This window comes from Pongo abelii, chromosome 2 (genome assembly GCF_028885655.2).
Source record: "Pongo abelii isolate AG06213 chromosome 2, NHGRI_mPonAbe1-v2.0_pri, whole genome shotgun sequence".
Classification (NCBI taxonomy): domain Eukaryota; kingdom Metazoa; phylum Chordata; class Mammalia; order Primates; family Hominidae; genus Pongo; species Pongo abelii.
Genome location: NC_085928.1, coordinates 95942870 through 95962331, shown reverse-complemented (window position 1 = coordinate 95962331; position 19462 = coordinate 95942870). Strand labels below are relative to the sequence as shown.

At 43.5% G+C, this 19462-nt stretch overlaps 1 protein-coding gene across 16 annotated transcripts in view; it reads left to right on the top strand.

Moving 5' to 3' along the window:
- Window positions 1–19462, top strand: part of PXK (PX domain containing serine/threonine kinase like) — a 93741-nt gene that overhangs the window by 51946 nt on the left and 22333 nt on the right. For all 16 annotated transcript variants that reach the window (XM_024244408.3, XM_024244407.3, XM_063722018.1 and 13 more), the window contains exons 5-12: window positions 6057–6134; window positions 6930–7003; window positions 7549–7623; window positions 10659–10763; window positions 11320–11421; window positions 12704–12865; window positions 13270–13387; window positions 14963–15041. In XM_024244408.3, the coding sequence (XP_024100176.2) occupies window positions 6057–6134; window positions 6930–7003; window positions 7549–7623; window positions 10659–10763; window positions 11320–11421; window positions 12704–12865; window positions 13270–13387; window positions 14963–15041 (793 nt within the window). The remainder of the gene's footprint in view (window positions 1–6056; window positions 6135–6929; window positions 7004–7548; window positions 7624–10658; window positions 10764–11319; window positions 11422–12703; window positions 12866–13269; window positions 13388–14962; window positions 15042–19462) is intronic.

Below are 19462 nucleotides of genomic sequence, written 5' to 3'. Positions count from 1 at the left end.
GGATTCCATTCCTGCCTTCACTTGTTTTTTTGTTCAGGGAAGAGAAAAGATAGCACAGATAGGACTGGGGCTCTAGGGACAGCTTGAATTCTGTCAAAGTAGCATCTTTTGTGGCTTTCATTTCTCAGTGTTTCACCTTGATTGTTCCCAGAATTGTCAGACAGCAGGCCATCTGGACTGACTTGTCAAATGAGCCCTAACCCAGGCCCACTCGGTGGTTTATCTCCCTCATTCCCTGCGAGTGCCTGCTAATGTTCTCCTGAGGGCAAGCATCAACGTGTAGTGCACGTGTAATGATGCCATTTATTCAACAAATGTGATGTGTGCTGGATGTTAGGATGCAGGCACAAATAAATGTGTTCCTTGCTCTCAGGGAGCTGGCACCAGAAGTACATTGAGTCCCATGGGGTCAGAGCTAAAAGGGATCTTAGAGCAGATGTATCATGTCTAACCCTCTCTTTTCATGAATGAGTTCACCTAAGGCCCCCAGAGAGGGAGGGCCCTAGCGTGACTTTAGTCTGGTCTGAGTGTTTAAGTTAAAATGCTTTGTAGCTCCTAGAAGGTTGTCTATTCTGACAGTTGTCGGTTCTCTGCTTTTTTCTGTACCTGCCCCACATGTTGTTGTTGTCTTTGATCTCCACTCCCCCTCCCCACCCCCAGGCCTCCAGCATGGTAGAGGGTCAGGAGTCCAAAGCAGATGTGGGCAGGGGTATAAAAAGACCATCAGAAACTCCTGCCAGAACCCGTGCTGGCTGCTATTCAGAGGGCACAATCCCGGAATGAAACAATAGGTGATGGATGCTGTTTTCAGAGAGATGTTGATTTATTTCCCCCTTTGAATGAAATTTCAGAGTTTGTCTAGCCTCAAGGCTGACATAGCAGCCACCTCAGGAAAAGGAAGCATAGGCTGCCACCTCCATGCCAGCTTGACAGGACCATTCCTGAGATTCACAGCATGGCCCACGGAACATACCCTACACGCCCCTCACCTTGTGGCACTTCTCTAAGCAGGGCCGCTTTCCCTGTTTGTTTTTTGAGTAAGGGTCTCACTCTGTTGCCCAGGCTGGAGCGCAGTGGCACTATCCCAGCTCTGTGCAGCCGTGACCTTCTGGGTTCAAGTGATCCTTGCGCCCCAGCCTCCTGAGTAGCTGGGATTACAAGTGCACACCACCATGCCCAGCTAAGTTTTTAATTGTTTGTAGAGAGGGGGTTTCACTATGTTGACTAGGCTGGTCTCAAACTCTTGAGCTCAAGTGATCTGCCCACCTCAGCCTCCCGAAGTGCTGGAATTGCAGGCACGAGCCACTGTGCCTGGCCCACTTTTGCCTTTTAATGTGGATAATGTCTCCACCTCTTCTCATTTTCCACATGGTCTGCAGTCACCACCCAGCTTCATTTCAGCAGGATTTGAGTTCTGTGTTCAAGTGGTGGCCAGAATCAGCAGAGCACTTTTCCTGGTCCTTGCTCTGACGGAGGGTGAGGGTGCCTTGTTGGAGGGGGACTGTGATGACATTCTGCTCTCAGGGGATGGCTAACCAGGAGCTCTCAGGACATCGGCAGCTTCCTTCTCTCTTCCCTGGGTCCCCAGCCTGGGACTGCTGGGCCTTTCTTTCTTTTCCAGGTTTTCTCTAGAAGAGCCAATCCTCAGAAAGGAAATGTAGACCCTTGGTCTTCTGTGAGGGAGTTGTGAGGTGTTCATTTGAATTAGAAAGTCTAATTGAGGGCCAGCTGTTGTGCAGGGAAAACAGGTATCTCCTGGTCCTGAGAAGTTTGTGTTGAGAATCTATCTCACACATATATCCCCCTTACTTTTTTTTTTTTTTTTTTGAGACGGAATCTCACTCTGTTGGCCAGGCTGGAGTGCTGTAGTGTGGTCTTGGCTCACTGCAACCTCAGCCCCCTGGTTCAAGTGATTCTCCTGCCTCAGCCTCCCGAGTAGCTGGGATTACAAGCACCTGCCACAATGCCAAGCTAATTTTTTTGTATTTTTAGTAGAGATGGGGTTTCACCATGTTGGCCAGGCTGGTCTTGAACTCCTGACCTTGTGATACGCCCACCTCGGCCTCCCAAAGCGCTGGGATTACAGGCATGAGCCACTGCGCCTGGCCTACAATAGTCATCTTTTTAACAAGGTACTTCTATCATTTAAAAGCCTCACTGCACTGTAGCCATCTTCCTGCCTCAGTCCTTATACCCTTTGGAGTAAGGGGGTTTTAACGTCCACGCAAAAGTCATTTGGACCAGAAATCAAGAGGCCTGTATCCTGGTCCCAGCTTTGTCATTAGCAGCATTTCCTCTCTGTGGGCCCACATCCTGACCTATAAAACAAGAGGCTGGGGAGGGGGAATAGACCAGGGAGTGCTGAAGTTCCCCTTTTAGGCCTAAAGCCCCAGGAATCCCTTGAAAAGGTAGGACAGTAGTGGACTCCAGGATATAAAAAGGGAGAGAGTGGGGAAAGAGGACTATATTTAGAACAACAGCAGGGTATTTGGTGAGGTTGCAGGCCTCTCTGCATTGCAACCTGCTGTAGTGGACTAGGGGTCTGGACCCTAGCTCCGGTCCTAGAGGAGTCAGTGTTTGTTCCCTGCAGTCATTCCATGGGGCTGTGATCGAGGAATTCAATGACTGCTCGCACTGGGCGCGCCTGGTACAACTGAGCTCTGTGGGAAGCACAGGATGGACTTGAAGGCTGTGCTCTCCGTTTCCTGTCTCCAGCTTGTTTATCAGCACTTTCTGAGCATGCAGTTTTTCCACGTGTCAGTCAGTTTCCTGTGTCAGAACTAGAGGGCAGATACCTTCCTTCTCATGGATTTCATGTTCTAATGGGAGAGAGTTTCCACATCTGCTGAACACAATTGAACCCTTGATTCCTGCTTCATCAGATACTTATTGAGCATCTGCTGTGTGCCAGGTGCTATGTATGCAGCCAGGAGGAAAGAATAATTCCCCCACTTCCTACTCCATGACAGTTACACAGGGAGATTGACAGGTGATGGCTGTGGCAGAGTAAATGTTAGGGAGCACCTTGGGGAAGGGGGTGGGGGCATGGATGATCCACACCTAAAGTTGAAGGAAGGCTTCCCAGAAGAGTTCATTCCTACACGGAAATCTGAGGGGTGAGTAGAAGGTAGCCAGGCCGAGAGGCAGTGGCCAGTGCTCTGGGCAGAGCAGCTTGAGAAGATATATCCTGGCTTTACCCTTCCAGCCAGAGCATACAGTCTAGGTGGAAGAGAGTAGCCCTAATAGAGGACATTCATAGGTAATCCCATAAGAGAGGGACACACAGAGCACTGGGAGTGTACAGAGGAGAGAAAGAAGGAGAGAGGGAGAGAGTCCTGGCTAATGGAGCAGAACATCTGGGCTGAGTCTGGGCCAGATGGAAAATGCTGAGGGAGTGGGGGCAGGCCATGGTAGGCAAATCTCAGAGTGCAGAGAGACCCCACACACTGTGGGAGATAAAGCCAGAAAGGTAGGTTAAAGCCAGAGGTTGGTTGAACACTCGGTTTATGTTTGGTCTTGATTTGGGCAAGGAAGTGGGGAACCAGTAAAGGCTTCTAAGCAAAGGAGTAGATGTTTAGGATTGAAATGTGTTGCCTGAGTCTGGGGAAGGAGGGGGTTATTATTTGGCACATGATAGTCATGCAGTTTATTTGACAGTAAATCACAGTTCAGTGGGAAGAAATTGTCCTTTCTCCGATTCCCTGACCCTAAGTGAAAAAAGCTATTTCACAGTCCTCAGTTTATCAGTGAGAAATCCAGTATGTTCCATCTGTTCACAGCTATTTCCCCTATTCCTAAAACAATGTATGGCACATAGTAGCATACAGTAGATATTGCTGAATAATGATTTTGTAGGGAATTCCGTGTCACTGTCAGTCTTTTAGAATGACATTGTACACATTAGAGAATTCTTTTTCATGCTCCTTCTCAAAGTTGATATGAATGATTTTCACTTAATTTCCTTTTAGGTTTCTTTATGTTCGAGTTACTTTGGAAATACTAAAAATACTTTATATTAACATGAATTATAGAAGAGATACAAAGTTCCCAGTGTTGATAATGAAAGTCTGTGTGTTTCTGTTGCACCCAGATCTTCCAGATGGTTTGTCATACTCTGGGGTAGTTAGAACAAATGTGAATGGAGCCAGTTTTGTATTTGGTCATCATATCACGTGTTTTCTTCTGAGTAGATGCCAGTGACACTTTACATATTGAGTCAGTAAACAAATAGCTAGTAAATTGTTTTCTTCCCTGATCTCTTAACTCAAAATGTACTATAAAATATATCCAAATGATATTGTTTGCCAAGCTCTTGACATGTGAATTCCAAACAAGGTCATTTTGACATATGGAGAGCATTTCTACTGAATCCCTCATGCCTCACCAGTCTGCCTGGAATGTAATTAATGCTAGGCAGAAGTGAAATTCCACAGTGCATTCGGAGGATTGCTGTTTGCTTTCAAGGATCTGGAGTGGCTTCATTTACTCACTGCAATGAGGGGAAATGGCAAATTACAGATGTTGCTTTTTACAGGAAATGTAAAAGCACAGCTATTTTCATAATTTCTTAATGCAGAGAACTTTAAAGAACTTCCTTTCTCATTGTCTTCTTAAAAGGGGGAAACATTTTCATGATAAATGAACACAAAAAGAGGATGGATTTTTTTTTCCCAGTAAACAGGCACTTGGAGACTTTCCACAATAGAACCATGTTGTTGCTGTACACTGGCTTTTATTTCTAGTATATATTTAAGGCTAATCACTTTTTTGTTGATGAAAGCTATAATTCCAGATGGGATAAATAGTACTTGGAGCAACATTAAATACTGTTCCCAGCTGACTTTAGAACATGTTTTGAGTTTTGGGCTTGGGTTGTGGTCTGGTGCATATATTGAATTCTTGGCTTAGACCAGCTAGATTACATATTTTAGATTTTCCAGTTTTGAAAAGTATACATTTTCACATTATTAATACTTTTTAAAATAAACTTTACATTTTAGAATAATTTTAGATTTACATAAAATTGCAGTGGGCTGGGTACAGTGGTTCATGGTTGTATTCCCAGCACTTTGGGAGGTCAAGGTGGGAGGATCTCTTGAGCTGAGAGTTTGAGACCAGCCTGGGTGAGATGGCAAATACCTTGTCACTAAAAAAAAAAAAAAAAAAAACCACACCAGAAATTAGCCAGGTGTCGGACAGGTGCAGTGGCTCATGCCTGTAATCTCAGCACTTTGGGAGGCCGAGGTGGGTGGATCACCTGAGGTCGGGAGCTCGAGACCAGCCTGACCAACATGGAGAAACCCCGTTTCTACTAAAAATACAAAATTAGCTGGGCATAGTGGCGCATGCCTGTAATCCTAACTACTCAGGAGGCTAAGGCAGGAGAATTGCTTGAACCCAGGAGGTGGAGGTTGCGGTGAGCCGAGATCGCACCATTGCACTCCAAGCTGGGTAACAAGAGCGAAACTCCATCTCAAAAAAAAAAAACAACAAAAACAATTTAGCCAGGCGTGATGGCCCATGCTTGTAGTCCCAGCTATTCGGGAGGCTGAGGTGGGAGGATCACTTGAGCCCAGGAGGTTGAGGTTGGAGTGAGCCGTGATTGTGCCACTGAGTTCCAGCCTGGGCAACAGAGTGAGACCCTATCTCAAAAAACAAAAAACAAAACTAAACAAAAGAAGTTGCAATGATAGTACAGAAAATTGCCATATACTTCTCACCCAGTTTCTCCTAATGTTAATATTTTATATAACCATGGCACATTTATCAAAACTAGAAGTGAATATTAGTAATGTTACTATTAACTATGGGCTTTATTCAGATTTTACCAGTTTTTCTGCTAGTGTACTTTTTCTATTCCAGGATCCAATCTAAAATCCCACATTGCATTTAGTTTGTGTGTATTTTCTTTCTTTATTATTATTATTATTTTTTTGGTAATTAAGTTTTTTAAAAAGGTCATAGACTATAAGGATTTCATTTACAAGAATAATATCTTCAGCATATGGCCCTTTCCTGATATGTCTGACTAATGGGTTTCTAAAATGTCTTTGCAGAGATTGCCTTACAACAGGTTTCCATGTTCTTCCGATCAGAACCAAAGTGGGAGGTGGTGGAACCTTTGAAAGACATAGGTGAGAGAGACATTGGCATGCTCATTCTGTTAAAAGCCAGATCACAGAACTGGATCCTTAGTCATGCTTTCTGATACGTATCCCAGGAACATGCTTAAATGCAGGTGACTTCTTTTTCTTTTTGCATCCCAACTGCTTGAGGATACAGCTGTTAATTTTTAATACCTAATGAAGGCCGGGCGGGGTGGCTCACGCCTGTAATCTCAGCACTTTGGGAGGCCGAGGCGGGCGGATCACGAGGTCAGGAGATCGAGACCATCCTGGCTAACACGGTGAAACCCCATCTCTACTAAAAATACAAAAAATTAGCCAGGCAAGGTGGCGGGCGCCTGTAGTCCCAGCTACTCGGGAGGCTGAGGCAATAGAATGGCGTGAACCCCAGGGGGCGGAGCCTGCAGTGAGCCGAGATCGCGCCACCGCACTCCAGCCTGGGCGATAGCGAGACTCCGTCTCAAAAACAAACAAAATACTTAATGAACCTTGGTTAAAGCCCCATCAAAGGATTTGGATGGTAATAACTTTCAGAAACACCATTCCTTCTTCATCTATCTTTTTCACTAAATCTAAACTGAAGTGCTATTTTCCTGCCTTTTCCGTGAATAATTTCTTCATTTACTGTTTCTTTTTAAGTATAGCCTTTACTATGTCAACATTATCAAATGGTTCTTTTACTTGTGCCTATGTAGCTGCGAATAATATTGCCAAACTTAATTTTTCTTGATTACTTAGTCAGTGAAACATATCAGTTGTTGCAAAAATTGTGCAGCTCTAAGCACATTTTTGCTTTTATGGCAGGTTGGAGAATAAGGAAGAAATATTTCTTGATGAAGATTAAAAATCAGCCAAAGGAACGGCTAGTGTTAAGCTGGGTAAGCTAGCTTTTTGCTTCGGTCTCCTTCAGTGACTTTAGATGGGTTAATGAAAGCAGATTTGACAAGAGAATTACAAAATTGTACTGTGCTCTTAAGTGATGATGTAAAGGCTTCCTTGGTCCAAAGAAAAGTCATTTTGAGTCATTTTCCTGTGCATTTGGTTATATAAATGCAATTATATTTGGTCAACTAGTAAACATTTGGAAAGAAATAAGAACAGCTTAAAATAACTCTCTCGAATCTCTTTAGGGTTTATAGTTTTGGAGTTTACTTCCCAAAAAAAAATACTTGGGTATTACTTTATCTCTTTGACTTTGAGAGTTTTAGTGATACATTTGGTTAATGGAATTAGATAAGATTACAGTTAAGTCTGGTATTTTTACACACTGCTTCTCCAGAAAGGTCTTGAGGCAGCCAGACTTAGTGTTGTTTTCATCTTTGGTTTCCAGTCATATTTCGGATAATAAAATTAAAGGGAAAGACAAGGAATTTTTCTTTTCGTGACCAAAACAGTACCCTGATATTCCCTTCCATGTTTTCAGGCTGACCTTGGCCCAGACAAGTATTTGTCAGATAAAGATTTTCAGTGTCTAATCAAACTTCTGCCTTCTTGTTTGGTGAGTATACATCTTTCTTTTATTCTCAGTGCTGATGACAGAGTCACAGTATTTTTTCTGGGTGAACATGGACAGAAAAGCTGGAAAAGAGAATGGGGAGATACAGTGGATTTCAGTTCAGACTGAAATTGTGTAGGGCTAATCTCTTAGATCATAGGCTATATGAAATGGCATTCATGACATCTGCACAACCCATGAAACATAGTAATTTAAATATAGACTTTGAATTTTAAACAAAGATGAGAGTAGGGAAGCAGCCACTTCTCCCAGCCTCTTGTTCTTGGTGAAGGTATTTATCTCAGTGGGACTGAAAGATACTCTTTCCAGCCTGAGAAAACAGAACTAATGAGGATTTAGATAAGCTGGGTGAAGAAAAGGCAAAATAACCATTTTTGTATCTGAGTTACTACCCTCACAGGCTAACCAGATGACCTTTAGGAATACATGATATTATTTATGCTACTACACAGCTCTAATCCAGGGCCTTCAGTGCAAAGAACCACATTGATATGTTTCAAAATATGTGCAGAATGTCTTCAGCAAAGACTAATCTGGCCAGGAAACTGAGTTAACATTGACATTCTTTATCTTGTCTGCATGAAGATGTAGTTCCCTGGAATGAATCACTAGCGAACTGAACACAATTACACTGACTTGTGCACTTGGTTTGACAAGTTTGTTTTTGGCCATATAGTGTCTTGTCAAGCTAGCAAAACCAAGCTATTAATGAGGTGCAATGTGAGGCCAAAAAGACACTTTAGTCTTAGAGCTTGATTGGTTGTGTGACACAGGCTGTCAGGACCTAGTTCTAAATTTCTTTTTTTTTTTTTCAAGGTGGAGTCTCTCTCTGTCACCCAGGCTGGAATGCAGTGGTGCGATCTCGGCTCACTGCAACCTCCACCTCCATCTGCCTGCCTCGACTTCCCAAAGTGCTGGGATGACAGGTGTGAGCCACCGCACCTGGCCCTAAATTTCTTTTAATAGAAGTGCTTCTTTAAAAAAAAGAAGGACATGTAAATGGTGCATATTAATTGTAGCAAAGTCAGAAGGCAGATAAGCAAAAATAAGAAAATAAGCCGAGTGCAGTGGCTCATGCCTGTAATCCCAGCACTTTGGGAGGCTGAGGTGGATGGATCACAAGGTCAGGAGATCGAGACCATCCTGGCTAACATGGTTAAACCCCATCTCTACTAAAAATAGAAAAAATTAGCCGGGTGTGGTGGCGGGCACCTGTGGTCCCAGCTACTAGGGAGGTTGAGGCAGGAGAATGGCGTGAACCTGGGAGGCGGAGCTTGCAGTAAGCCGAGATCGTGCCACTGCACTCCAGCCTGGGCAACAGAGCAGACTCCGTCTCAAAAAAAAAGAAAGAAAAAAAGAAAAGAAAAGAAAGCTCACCAGTAATCCCAATCAACCGGAAGTATGAACCAAAATGTTCAGTTGTTACTTTTTAAGAATTTTTATGATAAAAAAGTAAATTATATATGTAGTGCTTTAAAACCTGATTTTTTTTCATTAATGGTGTACCATGAGCATCTTTAGTTGTTAGTAAATATAGCGTCATTATTATGGGCTGTATAGAATTATCATTGGCTATACCTTAGTTTACTCAATCTTCTATTGACATTTAGATCACCTCCAGCTTTTTGCTCTTATTTTTTAAAAAAGAAAAAAGCCATAGTGAACAATTGTTGCTAAACATTATATCCATACTTAATTTCTTTTTTTTTTTACCCATACTTAATTTCTTAAGGTAAATACCTATAATAACCAATGTGTAAGGAGATATTGTGACACTACATATTCTGTTCTTTATCAAGCCCACTAGCATTTTAGCATTTAATGTGATTTTCTAACTCTATTATTCCTTCTGTATTTACTTATTAGTTGGCATTCTACTCTAAAGAGCTTCTCTTCTCCCTTTTTAAAAAATTTACATTAGTATGTACTCAAAGATTTTTATTCTACCCATTGTGTTTCTTTTTGGGGTGTTGAAAATGTTCTATAATTAGATTGTATGATGGTTGTATAACTGAATATACTGAAAATCATTGACTTGTACAGTTTAAATGTGTGAATAGTAATGGCATGTGAATTATATCTCAACAAAGCTGTTAAAAAGTCAGCAGCAACCATTTTGATGTGATGATCAGGAGAACTTCATGATCGATTACTGTATTTTCCTGGGTACACCTTTCCACCCCCCAACCTGCTGCATGCCAGCCTCCAAAATTCCTGCATAGCTCAGCTCCCATGGGTTTAAATTTTCGTGATACTCCTTTAAGCTAATGAACATTGTAATACCTGTCTGGACCCAGTTTGTTTCATGTAACCAGAATTCCAGGGAAAAAGAGCACTTTCCTTTCACTCATTAAATAATTTGTCTTTTCTCCACCCCAGTTGCTTAATGTCAGTTTCTCCATCTGAGAAGGACACTGTGAATCTTTATGTTGCAAAATCCTATAGAAGGGTAGGAAGATTCATGCCAGCTACTGTGGAAAGAGCTGAGATTCCAGAAGATGCTACTTTTGCCTGTTTTCTGGCTAGTATGCTTCTTGGCTCGGCACCCAAACAGCAGTGTGGAATGTTAGGCAAAGCTGTGAGCAAAGACACATTGATCCTGGTCTCCATTTGGCTGTTCTGAGATTTGGCTGTATTCTTTACTGACTTACAGAGACAGGATATTAACACTATTATCCTCAAAACTCGGACATTTTATCTCTTCCACCACACTTTTGCCTGAGCTATGAGAATGCACACACCAAAGAGGACCCCTTCACTTGTGGAGTTTACCACATCCATTATCTGTCTCCTGTTTTCCTTTGTTCCTACAGTTTATGTCCCTTCCTCCATCTGAAGAAGGAGGAACTAGCTGGTAACTGAATAACTTGAAAATGCCATGTGTTCAGGGAATATCACTACATTCGTATGCAATTAAACCACCACAGTGCTACTTGACTCTGCATAACCAGATCCTGGATTTAAAAGGACCTAAATCCTGATGCAAATCAATGTGAATTTCTTTTTTGTTTTGACAGCACCCTTACATCTATCGGGTTACCTTTGCCACAGCTAATGAATCCTCAGCATTGCTAATTAGGATGTTTAATGAAAAGGGAACGTTGAAGGATCTGATCTACAAGGTACCTGTGCAAGTTCATGGTCATAAGGAAGTCTCACATTTCTTTAGAACCTGTTATTGATACTTAAGTCTCTAAGACTCCAGAGGCTAGGCCCTGAGGATTTGATGTTAGTTTTGATTTTATTTGGAATTTATTTTTATTCATGCAATAAAAACTCTACTTAGTTTGGTTAAAGAGCATTCCTTTTCCCATGTGAGGAAAGGTTGAACATTTAATAATTATGTCCATTACATTGCAAGCTGCTCTCTTAGGTCAGTTTTTAAGTTTGTGTTTTGCACTTAACAAAGCAGTACTGAAGAATTCGAACAATATGCAAGACTTTGGGGTCTGCTAAGGGCAAGACCAGGCACATCTTCACTGGGCTAGAGAAGGGATGGAACCTGGGTCAGCCTCTTTCTATCAACAATGCAGACTGTTGTATTTTAAAAGCTCACATCTTGCAGCTGGCCATCTCTGGCGCCCCTAGCCTTTGTAGAATCCTGCCTGCTCAGGGAGTCTGTGTGCAGATATTGGCCCCTCTGCTGCTTTCTTATGTGTTCTTTGTTCTTTTCCAAAGGCAAAACCAAAAGACCCATTTCTAAAGAAGTACTGCAACCCTAAGAAGATTCAGGGCCTGGAACTCCAGCAAATAAAAACATATGGACGGCAAATATTAGAGGTAAGAGGTACTTTTGTTTAAGTTGCATTCAAATTCCATCCAAAATTACATTATTCACCTGGAAAAGTTCTTAAGTAATATCCAAAATCACTTAAGTTGTCTGATTACTTATAAACTGATTGCATTGTCATATTTTGCCTCAAAAAGTAAATATTTGAGACTAAGGCAACAGTCACTTAGGTCTACAAAATTCTTAAAACTTTAGCTGTTGTAATTTAGTGTCTGAGTTTTAAGAACTTTACTGTGTGGATACCAACTTTTGTATTATCTTTGGTTGCTCTTTATCCCCATGCCAAAGTTTTTGATTTTGTTATGTCATATGCATAGCCATATGGCTCCCTTACAGAAGTATAACCAACAGTGAGAAGCCTTTCTGACATCACCCTCTAGATCAGAATTCTCCAAGCTTCTGGGATTATGCAACCCTATCAGTAATAACCAATTTAATATCCCAATGTTATGTCTATTTAACTATAAATTATATGCATGTACTACTATGCACATACATATATGTGTATGTGTGTATATATATTATATTTGTTTGGATAGAGACAGCATGCTAGTAATATATTTTGTATATTATAAGTTAAAAAAGTAATATTTTTAAAAAACAACAACTAGGAAGAGAAGTTGTAATATTTTCTTCTAGTCCTTAGTGAATTGCTCTGGGCACCCCACTTGGCTATCACTGCTCTAGTTCACCAGGACGCTGCAGGGCTATATCTAGGCATCTCTCTTACTGGGTAAGCCACTGATTATTTACATAGCAGCCGAAAGATTTACTGCTTTTTCTGGGATCCTGTTGTGTGTTCCTATTAATAAACAGCTAAATATATTTGGAGGAGAGACTGAACTAGAGATGTTTTCTAGTTCAACCCCTTTTTCTGAATTACTGGCAGAAGCAATGATATGATAGCTTCACTCATCTATGCAGGAGGATCAAGACTTTGTCCTGAAGAGAGCTGGCCTGTTGGAATCAGAAAGTGCTTAAAGCAGAGCCTTTTGGCATCAGAGTTATTAATTCCAAGCATATGCAGGCTGCTTCTCTATTCTTTTGGGGAAAGAAAGAACTGATGTTGCATCTCACAGCCTCAAAACTGGAAAGCATTCAGCTTCACTTCCTTTTCCAAACAAATGGGTGGAGGTGGCATTTTTCTTCAGGAATCTTCCCAGTGACCTGTTTGGTTTTGTTTCAAAGTATATTGACTAAAAAATAAAGTTTAACTTGTCTTATATTTGAATGAGTTTAGGGAAAATGTAACTTTCCCATATGTTTTGATAGGTACTGAAGTTTCTTCATGACAAGGGATTCCCTTATGGGCATCTTCACACCTCCAATGTGATGCTCGATGGGGACACTTGCCGGCTGCTAGACCTTGAGAATTCCTTATTGGGCCTGCCTTCCTTCTACCGATCTTATTTTTCACAATTCAGGAAAATCAATGTAAGTTGCTAAAGTAATGAAATAGCAGGTTCATTTTTAGGTGTCAATTATCCCCATGATCTGCCCATGTAGGAAATACGCACCAAGTAGTGAAAGGTATAGTTGGGACAGGCCTTGCCCATCAGTCCTTGGAGCATTGCTGTATCTCTGGGAGGCTGAGTTGAAATGGTGGGTGGGGTAAGGAGGGAGGTGGACTCACTGATTGGAAAACTGTGGAGGGTCAGACCAAGACCTTTGGGATACCTCATGAGGTTTTACAAAAGGCTTTGGAGTTGCATTTACATTACCAATTAGGAGTGGGGTTATCCCTGGGCTTTGTTTCTCAGAGAAGGCTTGGGGCAGGAGCGTGGGGGTCCACAAAGCCAAAGTGAAGGGTGAACATGCTGCTGCTCTTTCTTCCACAGACATTGGAAAGTGTGGATGTCCACTGCTTTGGCCACTTACTGTATGAAATGACTTATGGACGACCGCCAGACTCGGTGCCTGTGGACTCCTTCCCTCCTTCCCCATCCATGGCTGTGGGTCAGTATGGGGTTGGGAAGGGTCTTCTGGGCCCTGGTAGTGTGCAGAGCCACTCATCCCCTTTCCAGAGTCCAGGAAAGACCCAGAGGAAGTTGCTGTCCTCCGTAGCCAGAAATTCTTACCCAATTTAAAAGTAAACCAAATTTGAGTAGTTTACTTAAATACACTTCTGTGAAAATTCAGGTGGCTTGTCCATTTGCCAGGCTATCTGAAATTTCTGGGAACTTTTTGTAAAATGCTTTAGAGCTTTGGAAGCAGGAGGATGTAAAGAGAGGTATGGCCTGCATGAGTGTGATGCAGAAGCCAGAGCCAGGCAACTTGAAGCCAGTCTTGAGGACTCAGGCAGGTGTCAGACGTCAGATCAAGACTGAAGTGAGACTTGTAAGAAACAAGAGAGGCCAGGCATGGTGGCTCACACCTGTAATCCCAGCACTTTGGAAGGCCGAGGTGGGTGGATCACATGAAGTCAGGAGTTTAAGACCAAGCTGGCCAATATAATGAAACCTCATCTCTACTAAAAATACAAAAATTAGCTGGGTGTGGAGGTGCATGCCTGTAATCCCAGCTTTTTGGGAGGCTGAGGCATGAGAATTGCTTGAACCCGCCTCTTGGAAGTGGAGGTTGCAGTGAGCCGAGATTGCGCCACTGCATTCCAGCCTGGGCGACACAGCAAGACTCTGCCTCAAACAAAAACAAAACAAAACAAGAATGCCATAGGCCAGAAGCCTAGTAGATAAGAGCCTAGCAGGCCCAGACCTAGGGCAGGCAGGCAGGAATGCAGACATCCAGACAAATTGGATCCAGGATCTCTTACAGCATTACCTGTGGGGGCTGAGGGGAGCTGGAGGACAATTGAGAGCACCTTTAGGAAGGAGGGATGCAGGAACTGGTACAGACTCATCCAGGACCCTTTCATCCCCTCCACGGCCAGGCTGGCACCCACAGCTGGAGCAGAGAGAGGGGAGGGCAGGGTAGCTCTTGGACCCCTGTGCCTTGGAGATACTCAGGTCCACCTTTCACCAAGCGTTATTGTGTCAAAAGAGGCAATTCAAGAGAACAGACCCTGGGACTATATTGTGTTGAATTTGAACCGCTGAAACTGAACAGTGACCTGTGGGTAGAAAAATCTGGCTGCTCCTGTTAATAGCATCCAAGGTGTTGGATGATGAGATATCAACAATTGGCATTTTGTGTGCTGGTTTTGATGAAAAGCAGGCAAGCAGCAAAACGTCTTTCAAGTTCAGAATTTTACTTCTGTGTAGTGTTTACATCTCTTTCAAGAGAACAAACACTTTTATGAATGATATCTTGAATCCTTCCTCCAATTATCTTTGAAATATATTTAGCTTTCTGTCAGCATGTAGTTTCTAAACCATTTCTTTTGAGTCATCAGTAACGCCAGTGTTGCCAACATTCCCCCACCCCACGTATGCCATCTGTCTGTGTGTGAAGATTTTTGACACTGTCCTGATCAGCCCGCAGACAGTTATTGCAAAGTGGTGTCAAACTTTTCATCAGCAAGTGGATTTGCCAGCGTGTTCTGTGGAACTAAAATGTGTATCTGTTCATTTCAAGTGGCCGTGTTGGAGTCTACGCTGTCTTGTGAAGCCTGTAAAAATGGCATGCCTACCGTCTCCCGGCTCTTACAGATGCCGTAAGTCAATCATATGCGTTGGTTGTAATCTTGATAACTATGTTGAACGCCAGACCACTGTGTCCAAGCACCTGGTACTGTAGTAAAGACTCTTGCGGTCCCTGCAGAGTTGGCGTGGCCTGCTTGCTGATGGGCACTTGCAGCATGATGTCCTCACCCTTTGTTTGTGACCTCTCTGCTCTCCTGGTCTGATGGCTATCCTTTAACATCTGTGTCATTTTCATGTGTATCTCCTCACTCAACGTTAGCATTGTGTGTACGTACATTAGCATTGGGTGTGCGTACGTGTCGCAGCCCCCAGCTTAGGAAATACTGAAGGAGGGCCCTCTCAAGTGGCTCCTTTCTGACCCTGCATCAGCAAACCAGTTGGCCCCCAGCTGTGCATAGTTCACAAGTCACAGGGCCTTGAAGGGTCTGCCCTCCAGGAAGAGGGCAACGTGTTTCTGAGCACCCATGCTTTTGCTTGTGAATTTACTCACTGGGTACTATTTATTAAACTCTAGCATGTACCAGGCACTGTTCTAAGGTCTTGGAGCTCAGAAGACATTTTCTCTGAAACTGGGTTATGAATAGATAACCAGGGCAGCTGAAATAGTGCTGTGGGGCCTTCCCTTCAGGTGCATTTTCTGTTCTTTCATGGAAAGACAGCAGAGTGGTTAAGAAGGGTGTGCCTGGGGTCGGACAGACCTGGAGGTGGATTCCAGCTTCACCACTTCTACCTGGGTGACCTTAGACAAGTTTCCTAACCTCTGGAAGTAGCGTTTTGTGAACTGTGAAATGGGAATGATAGTAAGTTCCCACCTTAGAAGGTAGTTGGGAGGATTTAATGAGGTGATTCCTAGTAGGGACCTGGCACTTAATATGTGCTCACTAAGAGTTATGCTTACTACTGAATCAGCTGATCTTTTTTGAATATCACACACCATGCAGTGTATCTGGTGCTTTGTCTGCACCGGCTTATTATATAACAGATATACTCTGAAAACAATAATATGGGGAAACAAGGCAGGGGACGGCTTGAAGGGCATGCAGCCAGAGTTCAGAGAAGGTAGAGATAACTTCAGGTTCCTGGTTCTTTCTTTCCACAAGTGTTTAGAGAGGGCCTTCTGGAGGCCAGCTGCTGTCCTAGGCACTGTAATGAAAAGAGGAAACCAAGCCCCTGCCCCGTGGATGTGACATTCTACTGTTCCACAGACACTGAAGTGTCTGTTGCCAAACCAGCAACCATTAATAATAATGTAATAATGTGGGCCGGGCAGTGGCTCATGCCTATAATCCCAGCATTTTGGGAGGCTGAGGCAGGTGGATCACTTGAGGTCAGGAGTTCAAGACCATCCTGGCCAACGTGTGGTGAAACCCTATTTCTACTAAGAAAATAAAAAAAATTAGCTGGGCGTGGTGGCACACTCCTGTAATCCCAGCTACTCAGGAGGCTGAGGCAGAAGAATCACGTGAACTGGGGAGGCAGAGGTTGCAGTGAGCCAAGATCTCACCACTGCACTCCAGCCTGGGCGACAGAGCAAGACTCTGTCTCAAAACAAAACAAACAATGTGAATATGGAAAAACAGACCCAGTTTGGAAAACAACTTTCACACAAACTTTTCTAGCAAAATGCGCTTGTACTTAGGAAATAGCCTGTATACAGGTTGATTTACTCAAGTTTGCATTTACACTCCCCATTCCAAAGCTCTTACATCTTTCTCTCAGTCTTCCAGTCCTTAAGTGAATCCAAATATTTTTTTCTTCACCTAAGTCTTTCTACCATGTGGGCTTCAGCCATGAGAAGAGCTCCTGGACAGGCGTAAACCATGTTCAATTAAAATGTGTCCTCTGGAAGTAAAGAGATGTGTGGCTGAGGGACAGATGGGGCCCTGAGGAGCCCTGTGGGGAAAGCTAATCCTGTCATTTCTACTTGTGATGAAGTTCCCGTCTTTAAAAAAGAGTAATATAGCTGGGTGCGGTGGCTCACAACTGTAATCCCAGCAGTTTGGGAGGCTGAGGCAGATGGATCACTTGAGCTCAGGAGTTCAAGACCAGCCTGGCCAACATGGCGAAACCCTATCTCTACAAAAAATACAACAACAACAAAATTAGCTAGGTGTGGTGGTGTGCGCCATGTAATAATCCCAACTACTTGGAAGGCTGAGGTGGTAGAATCGCTTGAGCCTAGGAATTTGAGGTTGCAGTGAGCTGTGAACTCGCCACTGCACTCCAGCCTAGATGACAGAGTGAGACCCTGTCTCAAAAATAAAACAAAGTGAGGGGCGGGCGTGGTGGCTCATGCCTGTAATCCTAGCACTTTAGGAGGCCAAGGCAGGTGGATCACGAGGTCAGGAGGTTGAGACCATCCTGGCTAACATGGTGAAACCCCGTCTCTACTAAAAATGCAAAAAATTAGCCGAGCATGGTGGCGGGCGTCTGTAGTCCCAGCAACCCGCGAGGCGGAGCTTGCGCTGGAGCGCACCACTGCACTCCAGCCTGGGTGACAGAGTGAGACTCCATCTCAAAAAAATAAAAAATAAAACAAAGTGGGGGTGCAGGATATTCAGCCAGGCATACTGGCACATGCTTGTAGTTCCAGCTACTCAGGAGGCCAAGATGGGAGGATTGATTGAGCCCAGGACTTCCAGGGCAGCCTGGACAACGTAACAAGACTCCATGTCTTTAAAAAGTAGGGGAGGGGCAGGAGGCATATTCAAAGAAAGACTCACTTATAGCTGTTTGGGTACTACCCAAGCAACCATTTCTATTCTTTGACCTGTTTTACCCAGCAGTTCAGAGTTGTTCTTGCTATTGTTTTCCCTCTTTCCCTCTCCTCTCCTCTCCTCTTTTCTTTCCCTCCCCCTCCCACTCCCCCTCCCCTTCCCTCTCCCCCCTCCTTCTTTTTGAGAGTCTTGCTGTGTTATGCAGGCTGGTCTTAAACTCCTGAGCTCAAAGGGTCCTCCCACCTCTAGCTCTGGAGTAGCTGGGACTACAGGCGCATGCCACTGTGCCCAGGTCACCCAGTTCATGCTATTGTTTTTTTCTTTTCTTTTCTTTTCTTTGATAGAGTCTCGCTCTGTCACCCAGGCTGGAGTGCAGTGGTGTGATCTTGGCTCACTGCAAGCCCTGCCTCCCAGGTTCAAGTGATCCTCTTGCCTCAGCCTCCCGAGTAGCTGGAACTACAGGTGCGTGCCACCACACCTGGCTGGTTTTTGTATTTTTAGTAGAAACAGGGTTTTACCATGTTGGCCAGGCTGGTCTTGAACTCCTGACCTCAGGTGATCCACCTGCCTCAGCCTCCCAAAGTGCTGAGATTACAGGTGTGAGCCACTGCACCCGGCCCATGCTATTGTTTTTAATAATATACTTTTTTTTTTTGGTCACATGGGTAATTTTAAAATCATTTTTTATTATTTTTATTTTTAACTTTTAGGTTTGGGGGTACATGCGAAAGTTTGCTACATAGGTAAACACGTCATGGGGGTTTGTTGTACATATTTCATCACCCAGCTATTAAGGCCAGTACGCAATAGTTATTATTTCTGCTGCTCTCCCCACCTCTCCCCCTAAGTAGACCCGGTGTCTGTCGTTTACTTTTTTGCAATAACATACCTTTTTTTTTTTTTTTTTTTAGACGGAGTCTCACTCTGTTGCTCAGGCTGGAGTGCAGTAGTGCAGTCTCGGCTCACTGCAGCCTCTGCCTCCTGGGTTCCAGGGATTCTCCTGCCTTAGCCTCCCAAGTAGCTGGGACAACAGGCATGCACCACCACACCCGGCTAATTTTTGTATTTTTAGTAGAAATGGGGTTTCACCATGCTGCCCACTCTGGTCTGGAACTCCTGACCTCAAGTGATCCGCCTGCCTCAGCCTCACAAAGTGCTGGGATTACAAGACATGAGCCACCGTGCCCAGCCAGTAACAGATTTTTGAAGAGAGAATTGATTTACTCCAAAAGCTACTACTTTTAAAAATGAAGCATGAGAAATACTTAGAAGAAAATTACTTTCCTGTTAGATTCCAATCAGGACAATTCCTTTCTACTTACTTGAACATTTTTATGTTACTGAACTCTAGAATAAATTTTATCCTCTTCTGAGGCAAGAAAAATAGCAGAAAACTATTCTATTTAGAAATATCTACTGCATATATTATTTGCGACATTTTTGCAAATTAGCATTTGCAAAAGTAATTTTTTAAAAATGCAATATTGCCCATAGCGGGGAAACCCCCTCTAGTACACAGCTGGCCCAGATACCCTAGTAACACAGTGGGAAGGGGGTCACACTGGGCCACCTGCAAACCCCTTTGCATTTGTTAATGAACATGGAATGGTGGATTGGGCCGGGGGCTGGAGGATGTGGTGCAGGGAAGGGAGACCTCATGGGCTAAAGGTGTCTTAATCTGCATTAATCCTAGTCTGAGAGTGCACCTGGTTCAA